Source organism: Salvelinus namaycush, chromosome 6 (genome assembly GCF_016432855.1).
Source record: "Salvelinus namaycush isolate Seneca chromosome 6, SaNama_1.0, whole genome shotgun sequence".
Lineage (NCBI taxonomy): Eukaryota > Metazoa > Chordata > Actinopteri > Salmoniformes > Salmonidae > Salvelinus > Salvelinus namaycush.
The window spans coordinates 22134848-22148011 of NC_052312.1; the positions used below are offsets into that span (position 1 = coordinate 22134848).

General features: G+C 44.2%; 1 protein-coding gene across 1 annotated transcript; it reads right to left on the bottom strand.

The window, feature by feature from the left end:
* On the bottom strand, window positions 1-10011 carry LOC120049283 (TOX high mobility group box family member 4-B-like). The gene is made up of 9 exons (XM_038995532.1): window positions 9409-10011; window positions 6543-6611; window positions 5943-6239; window positions 3080-3340; window positions 2567-2884; window positions 2355-2435; window positions 1546-2190; window positions 1217-1371; window positions 1-588 (listed from the first exon to the last, which is right to left on the bottom strand). Exons 1-9 carry the CDS (start codon window positions 9505-9507, stop codon window positions 534-536), a joined length of 1980 nt encoding a protein of 659 aa, XP_038851460.1. The 5' UTR covers window positions 9508-10011; the 3' UTR covers window positions 1-533.
* Between the last annotated feature and the right edge of the window lie 3153 nt (window positions 10012-13164).

Genomic DNA, 13164 nt, shown 5'->3' on the forward strand with positions numbered 1-13164 from the left:
CGTAGCAAAATGTGGAAAAAGTCAAGGGGTCTGAATACTTTCCGAATATACTGTACATACCTTGAAATCACTTGGATACGACAACACTGATACCATGGTCAGGAGAAAAACCGTCATTAGCCGTAGAGTTGGATAGATTAACACAGTCTATTTTTGCATGGACAGCACCATTTGCAAATATGTGCCCTTTGTCCAACTCTATGGCACGAGCTATGAAATGCAAGAGACATACCAGTGGTGCCTGTAGCGTTATATTACATATCACCTTAAAAACATTTCATATAAAATGATATTATTTAAACTTCATAATGTATCAGCACAGGAGTATTGGTCTTCTGCTTGATTATTCTATGAGGACATAGTCTGGTTGTGGAAAAAAGCCAAGTCCCTCTCTTCTCTTCTCCATTCTTCACTCCCCTCTCCTTTCTCTTTAGTCCTGGCTAATCCCTATCATGTCCATATATCACTCTTCTCTCCTCTCACTCCTCTTTGAAGTCTTTGTCCATCTATCACTCCTCTCTTCTGTCCATTCCTTACGTGACAGTGGAGTCCTGCCCTCGGATCGCACACCAGGCCATGAACACATCCCTATAAAGACAATAAATTGGAGAAGGATTTTTTTTTTTTTTTTAAATCGATCAACTAATCAATAATAAAAAAATTAAATCACAATTAGAGCAGAAATGTTGCTTTATCGACATTTTCCTTTCCTGGCTACCCAAACTCCTTGCTACTGCCAAACGCTACGCCACGCCCACGGACAATCGTTTCTTCTCCACAATGAGTCTGGATCTGAGCTGTCGAAACGTTGGTTATTAGGTTATAAATCTATTGCATCGGAGCTCCTAGAGTGTGCGGCTTTCCTTTTCTTTTCCAAGTGTTCTGCTCCGCTAGGCAGCACCTCAACCGCAGGTGTGCGGTTCTTTCGCCGCGAGACCATTCTTTGGGAAGAACATGATCTATCTTGACTCCTAAGTGTTTCAGGTGGTAATGTCAGTGTGTTCTGTATATGTGTCTGTATGGCTGCATTTAGACAGGCAGCCCAATTCTGATATTTTTTCCACAAATTGGTATTTTGACCAATCATCAGATATTTTCACATCAGATTTTTTTCAGCACTTATCTGATTGATCAAAAGTGAAAAAAAGTGAAAAAAGCACAGAATTGGGCTGCCTGTCTAAACGTAGCCTATGTCCAGCCATGTATCTGTTTGTACCTGCAGTGTGTGGCCACACACTCGTTGCTGCAGTATTCCCTGTCCCAGTCCTTGTTCTCTACAGCTGGGTTGGTGCAGCCGGCTCGGACACACAGGTTAGGGCTGCAGGTCTGGGTCACATCTGGCCCCGGAGACACATTCAACTCCACCTGCATCTGGGAAGGGAGAGGTGAAAGACCGGAGGGAGAGAGAGGTAGAGGAGAGAGAAAGACAGTGGTTGATATACAGTAGTGTGAAGGATACCAATCATTAGATGACCAGGGCCCTGAGTTTTCAGAGAAAATTATGAAAATATATGCTAAAGTTTTTCTATTCTATACTTCTCTTACCCCATCCTCTCCTTCAGCCCCGTCCTCGGCTTCCGTCGAACAGGCTGTTACTAAGGCAGCGGACTGTACCACCTCCCCCGAGGTCGGAGTGGCCCCCCCCAACACGGTTAACCCCCCTGCCGCCGTGTCGATAACAGGAGAGTCCAAATCTGAGGCGGGAGGGACGATCTTGATCTGCAGAGGGGGTGGTGCCATGGCACCCCCGCCTCTTGGTTTGGCCTGCAGTGGCGGTGGGGCCTGGGCATGTACCATCTGCTGGAGACGGGGCGGAGGAGGGGTGTTCTGCATCTGTTGGAGTGGTGGCGGCTGCCGAGTAGACAATACCGTACTACTTGACACCACCATTACCCCTGATGGCGACGTCTGTTGCTTGATGATGATTTTAGTAACGGTGGGGGGGCTTGGGGCCAGGGCGGGCGTAGGAGTGGGGGGTTTGTGCGCCCCTGTACGGGAGCGGGTGGTGACCTGAGGGAGGTCTCCACCTGCTAGGATGATGTTGGAGGTGCAGATGTTGGTGATGGTGTTCTCTTCAGGGGCGAGGTGGGGGACGGAGGAACGGGTGGAACGGGGAGCAGGGGCGGGGAGTGGGGCGACGGGAGGAGGAGAGGGAGGCGACGGGGAAGTGTCCAGAACCTCAATGGTTGGCTGGGAGAGAGAAGAGGAGGAGAAAGGTAGAGGGGTTGCAAGAGAGAGGAGTTGAGAGGGAAAAGAGGAGATGTAGTTTACACACTGACAAAGGGTGGCCATCATAATAAACCTACTCACACACATAACTGAAGTGCTCTCTAGGAATACTCGTCTTGCCTCACCTGGGAAAGCTGATTATCTCTGTAGGCTGCCAGAGCCTTGAGATACTCCTTCTTAGCTGCTTCCGTCTTCCTCTTGTACACCTGAGAGGAATACACATACAGGGATATCATGAACCCGATACCATTACATTATTCATATCTGCGTGTGCTTGTGTAGTGAATGTGATTGTGAACATGTGTGTTTGCACATGTGAATGTGTGTGTGTGTGTACCTGCTTCTGCTCCTCCCCCAGGCTATCCCACATGGAGGCCACTATCTTGGACACCTCTCCGAAGGTGGCGCTAGGGTTCTGGCCCTTAATGGCTGCCTGTGTGTCCCTGAAGAACAGAGCGTAGGCCGACACAGGCTTCTGGGGCTCGTTAGATTCTTTCCTTTTCTTCCCTTTCTTCCCTCCTCCGGCCGCTGCCCCTCTCCGGACGAGAGTAGGAGGGCTGCTGGAGGACGGAGCGAAGGAAGGAATAGGGGAGTCGGAGACTGGGGGTTCGAGGGAGATGACGCCGAGAGAGATAGGGGACTCCACCAACACACTCTGCTGAGTTAGAATGGAAGGAGGGGTGGGATGGGAGGAAGGGAGGAATAGTAAAAACAAGGATATCAGTTTCATATAAAGTGAAGTTTGAATACAAATTTGTGTGTGACTGTAATCAATGAAGAGACTGAGGCAGACAGACGAACCAATAAACAGACAGACTGACTAGTAGACAGACCGACCAATAGGACTGACCTGTCTGAAGTCGTCCATGTCGTCGTCCTGTAGCGAGCCGGCCGGCGAAGCAGCGGCCGACAGTGGTTGGTCAGGTGACTGCGACCTCGCCAGGATGGCCCCGCCCCCTAGGCTGAGCCCCAGCTGGGCGCTGAGCTCCGATTGGTCGATGGTGGTCAGCTGGTTGTGGCCCAACAGGCCGTGGTCCATGTCACTCAGCGGGGCGTCTATGGTCATGGGGGAGGAGCTGCTGAACTGGGAGCCAACGGGGTGGCCCAGATCCTGGAAAATGAGGCCGGGTTCATACATAGAAAAAGCCAAAGACAATGTATTACAGGCAGGACAGGCCCACCCATTAGGCAGGATTAGGCAGCCATCGACAGCAGCAGATTGAAGAGGGCGTCATTTTCCGAGCTAAACTGACCAAGACATACCATCAACAACACATAAAACCTCACATAATTCTGCACAAAAATAACTACAATTCCTCTCACCTAGTGGCATATGGATTATTTAGGTGAGTGCTGATGCCCTCCTGTGATAAGCAGAGCCCACTTTGTCAAAAGCAGGGGCGCAAAATATTTTGCTCGTCCATGCCGAATGCGCCTCTCCAGTGTGCTGTTGGCGAGACACACCGCTGCGGCGCTCCACCAACATTACTTCAAAAAAATCATCTAACATAAATAATTTAGCCTATGGTAGAAAGAGTATATGGCCTTTGCTGTAGCCTACAGGTAAAATGTATGTCAAGAGACACTTTTAACATCATGCACGCTTCTCCGATCAAATAGCCTAACCTAAATGGCACCCAATCAAATAACAAATGTGCTTCGATGTGAATATGGCATGTTAACAAACATCATATCCTTAAAACAGGACAGCTCAAAGTAAAATGGATAATATGGAATGGAAAAATCAGGCTACTCACAACTGCTGTCCAGGAGTTTCACACCGTGGGTTAAATTGTCATGATAATCAGTGGTTTCAAGTTTGTATCCATAATTGTTTTTACAAGATGATCATAGTGAAAAATAAAATGCTTCTGCATTTCCCGCTATGTAAACACATTGATTCTCATTGCAAATAGGCTCAGGATAACTCCTGATAAAGTTGGGTAGCTGATATTCAGAGCTTAAAACAGCCAAAATGATTAGTAACAGGAATCAGGACTAATAAAGCCAATGCAACTGCCTATTTTACAAATGGTAGGTCTACCACATGGATGAGCATTCATAAAATGTCATTGTGGGCTGACACTGTTGGCTACACCCCAGCATTGGAGGCTGGTGGGAGGAGGTATAGGAGGATCAGGCCCATTGTAATAGCTGGAATGGAATAGAAGGAAAGGAGTCAAACATCTGGTTTCCATATGTTTGATACCGTTCCATTTATTCCAGTCCAGCCATTACAATGAGCCCGTCCTCCTATAGCTCGTCCCACCAGCCCCCACTGCACCCCAGTAAGCACCGACCAACGAGGACGTCTTTTGGACATTTTTTGGGGGGTCCTGTCCGGACGTCTTTTTTTTGTATTGATTTGGTGTCATCCGGACTTGATTTCAACATCTATGGACTGGATCTAATCTGAACCAATCATAGACGTCTATGTTAAATTGAGATTTGGTCTGGTCTGGACCGGCCTTGATTTGGCCCAAACATAGATGTCTATGTTTGGTTCAGATTTGGTCCGGTCCTACTCAAGACATATTTTCAACTTTTATTCAGAACCGAAAATGAACCCCAAAATATTGTCTCGTCTAGGGCGGCAGAAGGGCCAGGACCGGGCCTGATTACAGGCAGCAACCATCTTGTTATCAAAGAATGGACTGTGGTGTGAAAAGGGCCCAATTCATATAATTTCATATTTCTGTCAAGAACTAATTGTGTCGGAAATGGCACCCTAATAGGCTATTACCTACAGTACCAGTCAAATGTTTGGACACACCTACTCATTCCAGGGTTTTTCTTTATTTTTACTATTTTCTACATTGTAGAATAATAGTGAAGACATGAAAACTATGCATAACACATATGGAAACATCTAGTAAACAAAAAAAGTTTTAAACAAATCAAAATATATTTGATATTCTTCAAAGTAGCCACCCTTTGCCTTGATGACACCTTCGCACACTCTTGACATTCTCTAAAACAGCTTCATGAGGTAGTCACCTGGAATGTATTTCAATTAACAGGTGTGCCTTGTTAAAAGTTCATTTGTGAAATGTCTTTCCTTTGAGCCAATCAGCTGTGTTGTGACAAGGTAGGGGTGGTATACAGAAGATGGACTTTTACCAAATAGGGCTGAGTCCATATTATGGCAAAACAGCTAAAATAAACAAAGAGAAGCAACAGTCCATTACTTGAAGATATTGTCAGTCACTACAGAACATTTCAAGAACTTTGAAAGTTTCTTTAACCGCAGTCGCAAAAACCATCAAACGCTATGATGAAACTGGCTCTCATGAGGACCGCCACAGGAAAGGAGTTACCTCTGCTGCAGAGGATAAGTTCATTAGAGTTGTGTAAGGCCTATTTGACCAAGGAGTGGAGGGCTGGATCAGATGACCTGGCCTCTAATATCACCTGACCTCAACCCAATTGAGTGAAGGAAAAGCAGCCAAGTGCTTCACATATGTGGGAACTCCTTCAAGACTGTTGGAAAAGCATTCCAGGTGAAGATATCTTCACTATTATTCTACAATGTAGAAAATAGTAAAAATAAAGAAAAACCCTGGAATGAGTAGGTGTGTCCAAACGTTTGACTGGTACTGTATATAGTGTACTACATTTGACCAGATTCATATGCAGGCCCTTTTCAAAAGCAGTGCACTACATAGAGAATAGGGTGCCATTTCAAAAGCATCCTCAACCCTTGCAGTCCTCACCATGCCCAGAGCAGACCCCAGAATAGCTCCTCCTCCACCGGGCTGACTGATGACCCCCAGACTCAGGTGGTGGTCCAGTCCCTGAGACCCCTGGTGGGGATTCACAAAGGTGGAGGCGAAGGACGGGTCGTCTCCCCCGACCACAACGTTCCCGGGGGTGGACAAGCCACCTCGCTCTCCATCCGACAGCTCTCCGAAGTGGGCCACCACATCGGAGGCGATGAGCGCCTGGTCTGGATCCAGGGAGATGGGGGGGATCTCGAACTCCTCATCTCCCAGACTGGGGGTGTGGAACGTCTATTGGGGAAGAGCGAGAGGGAGAAGAGATGGTAGGGGATGAGGGAGCGGAGATGGTAAGAAGGAAAGGGGGTATGGAGAAAAGAGGAAGAGGAGAAGAGAGAGAAGAGGGTAGAAGAGGGGAAAGAGGGTGGGAAGAGCAAAGGTTATTATTATTATTGATTGAGACTTCCTCCCCTGCTATATTGGGTGTGATGTGAGTAACTGCAGATTGTGTGTGTTGTAAAGAGAGAGAGACAGGATAGTGGAGAGAAAAAGAGAGTTTAGAAGTGAGAGAAGTGGAAGGAAGGAATGAGTAGCTACCTCAGAGGATGAGAGGAACGGATGGCCCTCCCCGCTGATGGTCAGGTAGTTATCACTGCCTTCCGGGAACTGAAACACACAAATGCTGCAGAAATGAGCTTGAAAGCAGTATCCAGATCCATCAGATGTAGTGATCACAACATAGTAGCCATGTCTAGGAAAACCAAAGTTCCAACGGCTGGGCCTAACATAGTGTATAAGAGGTCATACAAGAAGTTTTGTAGTGATTCCTATGTTATTGATGTAAAGAATATTTGTTGGTCCGTGGTGTGTAATGAGGAGCAAACAGACACTGCACTTGAAACATTTATGAAATTGCTTACTCCAGTTGCTAATAAGTATGCACCCATTAAGAAAATGGCTAAAAAGTGCTAAATCCCCGTGGATTGATGAGGAATTGAAAAATTGTATGGTTGAGAGGGATGAGGCAAAAGGAATGGCAAATAAGTCTGGCTGCACAACCAATTGGCAAACTTATTGCAAATTGAGAAATCATGTGACTAAACTGAATAAAAAGAAGAAGAAACTACACTACGAAACCAAGATAAATGAAATAACGATTGATAGTAAAAAGCTTTGGAGCACCTTAAATGAAGTTCTGGGGAAAAAGGCAAACTCAGCTCCATCATTCATTGAATCAGATGGCTCATTCATCACAAAACCAACTGATATTGCCAACTACTTTAATGATTTTTTCATTGGCAAGATTAGCAAATTTAGGCATAACATACCAGCAACAAATGCTGACACTACACATCGAAAACGGACCGAATTATGACAGAACAAGCATTGTAATTTTAAATTCCGTAAAGTTAGTGAGGAAGAAGTGGGGAAATTATTGTTGTTTATCAACAATGACAAGCCACCGGGGTCTGACAACTTGGATGGAAAATGACTGAGGATAATAGTGGATGATATTGCCGCTCCTATTTGCCACCTCTTCAATTTAAGCCTACTAGAAAGTGTGTGCCCTCAGGCTTGGAGGGAAGCAAAAGTCATTCCGCTACCTAAGAATAGTAAAGCCCCCTTTACTGGCTCAAATAGCCGACCAATCAGCCTATTACCAACCCGTAATAAACTTTTGGAAAAAGTTGTTTGACCAGATACAATGCTATTTTACAGTAAACAAATTGACAACAGACTTTCAGCATGCTTATAGAGAAGGACATTCAACAAGCACAGCACTTACACAAATGACTGATGATTGGCTGAGAGAAATTGATGATAAAAAGATTGTGGGGGCTGTTTTGTTAGACTTCAGTGCGGCCTTTGACATTAATCAATCATAGCCTGCTGCTGGCAAAACTTATGTGTTATGGCTTTACACCCCCTGCTATATTGTGGATAAAGAGTTATCTGTTTAGCAGAACACAGAGGGTGTTCTTAAATGGAAGCCTCTCCAACATAATCCAGGTAGAATCAGAAATTCCCCAAGGCAGTTGTCTTGGCCCATTACTTTTTTCATTCTTTACTAATGAATTGCCATTGGCCTTGAGGAAAGCCAGAGTGTCTATGTATGCAGATGACTCAACAATATACATGTCAGCTACTACAGCGACTGAAATGACTGCAACACTTAACAAAGAGTTGCAGTTAGTTTCAGAGTGGGTGGCAAGGAATAAGTTAGTCCTAAATATTTATAAAACTAAAAGTATTGTATTTGGGACAAATCATTCACTAAACCCTAAACGTCAAATAAATATTGTAATAAATAATGTGGAAATTGAGCAAGTTGAGGTGACTAAACTGCTTGGAGTTACCCTGGATTGTAAACGGTCATGGTCAAAACATATTGATACAGTAGCTAAGATGGGAAGAAGTATGTCTATGATAAGGCACTGCTCTACCTTCTTGACAGCACTGTCAACAAGGCAGGTCCTACAGGCCCTAGTTGTCACACCTGGACTACTGTTCAGTTGTGGGGTCAGGTGCCACAAAAAAGGACTTAGGAAAATTGCAATTGGTTCAGAACTGGGCAGCACGGCTGGCCATTGGATGTACACAGAGAGCTAATATTAATAATATGCATGTCAATCTCTCCAGGCTCAAAGTGGAGGAGAAATTGACTTCATTACTGCTTGTATTTATGAGATGTATTGACATGTCGAGCTGTCTGTTTGAATTACTGGCACACAGCTCGGACACCCATGCAGACGATGGGAAGGCGCACAGTACTAAATAGAGCCATGACTACATGGAACTCTATTCCACATCAAGTACCTCATGCAAGCAGAACATTTTGATTTAATAAACAGATTTGAAAAAACACCTTATGGAACAGCAGGGACTGTGAAGCAACACAAACATAGGCGCATACACACACACACACGATAGCATACGCACTATACACACGGATTTTGTAATGTATATATGTGGTAGTGGTAGAGTAGGGGCCCGATGGCACACAGTCTGAATGTATTGTAATGTTTTTTAAATTGTATAAACTGCCTTAATTTTGCTGGACCCCAGGAAGAGTAGCTGCTGCCTTGGCAGCACCTGATGGTGATCCATAATAAATACAAATACTGACTTGCCTAGTTAAATAAAGTTGAAATTAAATGTAAAAAATTGGGATGGCAGCACCTCATCAGGCCATAATAACCAACACCTAGATATAATGTTCACACAAATTTTACCATTCATCAAAACATTGAAAAGGAAAATCCCAATAACAGCTGAGCTCACATCACCTCCCCACACACATGTACTGGATATACTACATATTCAACCAAGCCCTTATATGCTGTTGTGAAATAGTTATTGTCCAGGATTCTGAGTGCATGTGAGAGTCAGTGAGTTTTCCATAGAGCACAACACACAGACAGACACACAGGTCGCTTGTCAAATCAATCTCGCTGTCAGTCACCTTATCGTCATATCCATTGAAAGACCCAGGGTCCAGGAATTCTGGATCTCCGTGTGGCCCAGTCCCATCCGTTAGATCGGAATAAAAATGCAGGTCCATTATCTAATGGCGCCTCGTATGACATTAAATCAATGCAATTGGTTGATATGCGGAATAAATCTATAATCTAAAACGTCTGTACCACTGACTTTGTTTTAGTACCACAAAATGTATAACCAAAAAATAAATCAAGACTCGAGGCTACACACAACGAATTCAGATTTCTGTCATGAAATATGCAGGATTTAGCGACTTGATGGTATGAAACGAAGCAGTTGTTAGCTATGCTCATATGGCCAAATAACTATTGTAGTGCACGCCAGCGCTCTCACTCACACCAAAAATAACCTGTCTCTTTACTAATTAGCGTGGCTATCCTAGCTGACGCAAGGCTGTGTGGTACCGAATCATGTGCTAGTGGTATGTCTGGTTAAAATTCTACAGCCACTACACCCGAAAAAAAACCAGACAAACTCATGTTAACAGATGGGTAATAGTACAAGTTATATGGAGTCCCGCAAATAACCGTATTTTGATGTGTCTTGAGTCATTTCAGAATTGAGCTCGTCTAGTTCTTTCTCACAGCTGCTCTGCTCTGCGCTCGAAAAAGGCTGCTCAATGGATCCCGAACTGTGGATTTGGATTGGAATCAATCACCATGGGTCGGGTTCCAGTGTGGGGAATGGTTGGGAATAGAGGGTGTCTGGGATTTCGGACTTTTGCTTTCACAGTTGCTTAAATTAAAAGATTTGTCATCATGTAACAATCAACGTTCTTGTGTAGATACTCATATGGCTGGCTCAAGTCAGTATACAACCAATCGCTAATTGAAATAAGTAAACAACTTGAGTAAACAACAAATCGCACATATTTCTCTCCCCCCAGGCCCCCATTTTTCACAAATGGTTCATCCCAATGGCCTAGTAAACCAAATGAAATAATTTTAAACGTTAATTCTCTGGAGACAGAATATCCCAGACCACTAACTCACTTTCAAATATTTGGTTAAGCCAATTGTCAACATAAATTTTGGTAAATAGCCATTGTCGCAGTTTTATTTGAACACTCGGAATATGGTACGAAAGGGATCATGACCGCCCTTTTCCTGTGTTGAGATCTTGGTTTTACTAGCAAGCGTTCTCAGCTTTTGAAACAAGGCCACGTGAAGCTCACTAACTAGTTCATCTAAGGCTTCAAGGACTTTTAAAGAATCAGAAGCTAACTGCAGCTCTAGTGACAAACTAGGAAACTGTAAACTATGCTCGCTAGCTAACGTTAAATCTGAATTGATGTTGGGCTGAGCGTGAAGTGTTCATTGTGTGTTGGAAAACCAAATATTGTGGACACTTGTGCGATCCAATCTGTACACGTTTGAAAATGCCGACCACGCCTGATTCCCCACTGCGAAACTTTCTACGCTTCTTACGTCCATTATTACCCCGAAATCTGCTCTGTCCCACTTTTCTGAATTTCGCCCGTGATAATTTTCCCCAAAAAATGTACATTGCACCGGCTTCCGTGATTGTCTCGAGAAGAGGAAGTGACATCATTTCGACAGAGCGACAAACAAGTTGAAGTTCCGCGAGCTCGAGTTACAAATGAGTCAGCTAAGTGGAAAAGCTATTTTTTTGTGAACTACAGTTTAACAATCATTTGAATGTTCTTGAATAAATATAACTCAATTTCTACTGTATCCTTTCCTATGCCATTATGTCAGAATACACAGAAAACGATAAGTCATCACAACTTAAAACATTTGTTTACCTCACATTTTCATATTAATCTAATGAAAAGATACAACTTGGGACGTTGTTTATGTACAAGCAAAATATTGGAGGAAAAACAATATCACACTGTAGAATCCATCCCTGCACAATAAAGTCAATACATTAAGATCAAAGACAAGCATTTAGCAGAATAAAATACCTCCAAGTTGGTGTCTCAAATGGCACCCCATTCCCTTTATTAGTGTACTACTTTTGACCAGGTCCCACTTTCACCTCTCCTATTTTCATGAGTTCACAAGCATTGCAAGAGGCAGGTGACATGCACACAGGCCCAAGACAGAGACAAAAGCAGGAGACAATGTGATAGAAATTGCACCCAATTACCTACATCGTGCACTATTCAAAAATATAACATTTACATAATTATTCAGACTTAAAGCAGTACTTTGTTGAAGCACCTTTGGCAGCAATTACAGCCTCAAGTGTTCTTGGGTATGACACTACAAGTTTAGCTACCTGTATTTGGGGAGTTTCTCCCATTCTTCTCTGCAGATCCTCTCAAACTCTGTCAGGTTGGATGGGGAATGTCACTGCACAGCTATTTTCAGGTCTCTCCAGATATGTTCGATCGGGCTGGCTGGGCCACTCAAGGACATTCAGAGACTTGTCCCTAAGTCACTACTGCATTGTCTTGGCTGTGTGCTGTCCTGTTGGAAGGTGAACCGTCACCCCAGTTTGAGGTCCGGAGTGCTCTGGAGCAGGTTATCATCAAGGATCTCTCTGTACTTGGCCGTTCATCTTTCCCTCGATCCTGACTAGGCTTCCAGTCCCTGCCGCTGAAAAACATCCCCACGGCATGATGCTGCACCACCATGCCTCACCGTTGTGATGGTGCCAGGTTTCTTCCAGATGTGACACTTGGCAATCACACCAAAGAGTTCAATCTTGGTTTCATCAGACCAGAGAACCTTGTTTCTCATGATCTGAGTGTCTTTAGGTGCCTTTTGGCAAACTCCAAGTAGGCTATAATGTGCCCTTTACTGAGGAAAGGCTTCTGTCTGACCACTCTACCCTAAAGGCCTGATTGGTGGAATGCTGCAGAGATGGTTGTCCTACTGGAAGGTTCTCCCATCTCCATAGAGGAATTCGGTCAGTGACCATTGGGTTCTCGGTCACCTCCCTGACCAAGGCCCTTCTCCCCCGATTGCTCAGTTTGGCCAGCTCTAGGAAGTGTCTTGGTGGTTCCCAACTTCATCCAATTAAGAATGAAGCCACTGTGTTCATGGACAATTCTTTTGACCTCATGGCTTGGTTTTTGCTCTGATGTGCACTGTCAACTGTGGGACCTTATATAGACAGCTGTGTGTCTTCCACATCCAAATCATGTCAAATCAATTCAATTTATCATAGGTGGCTCAAGGAAGATCAATAGAAACAGGATGCACCTGAGCTCAATTTCGAGCCTCGTAGCAAAAGGTCTGAATACTTATGTAATAAGGTATGTTTTTTATTTCTAAAAACCTGTTTTTGCTTTGTCATCAGTACTGTGTGTAATTAGGGGGGAAAAAACAATTTAAGAAATTTTAGAATAAGGATGTGACGTAACAAAATGTGGAAAAAGTCAAGGGGTCTGATACTTTCCGAATGCACTGTATATACTAGCTAGCAGATCCGACCTGCTTATTTACAGCTGCACTAGGGTCAGATAGGCTTCCTGTGTAGATTAAAAGCCAATTCGTGCTTGATCCGAAAATGTGTTCCGTGGCTCCGTATGAAGGGTGTAATCCCAAATCTGGTAACAACGTGGAGGTCTCTGTAGAGCACCGCATTAACATGATTGGTTGGCTACAGGTGGGGGCGGGAAGTCCTGTATAAACACAAACTCACTTATTTTACAACAGCTCTCCGAAGCGCAAGAAGTATGAACACCCCGACTTCCACAGAGGCTGTATCACCGGAAATGCTGCAGCAAATGCTGACGGTCGGATTG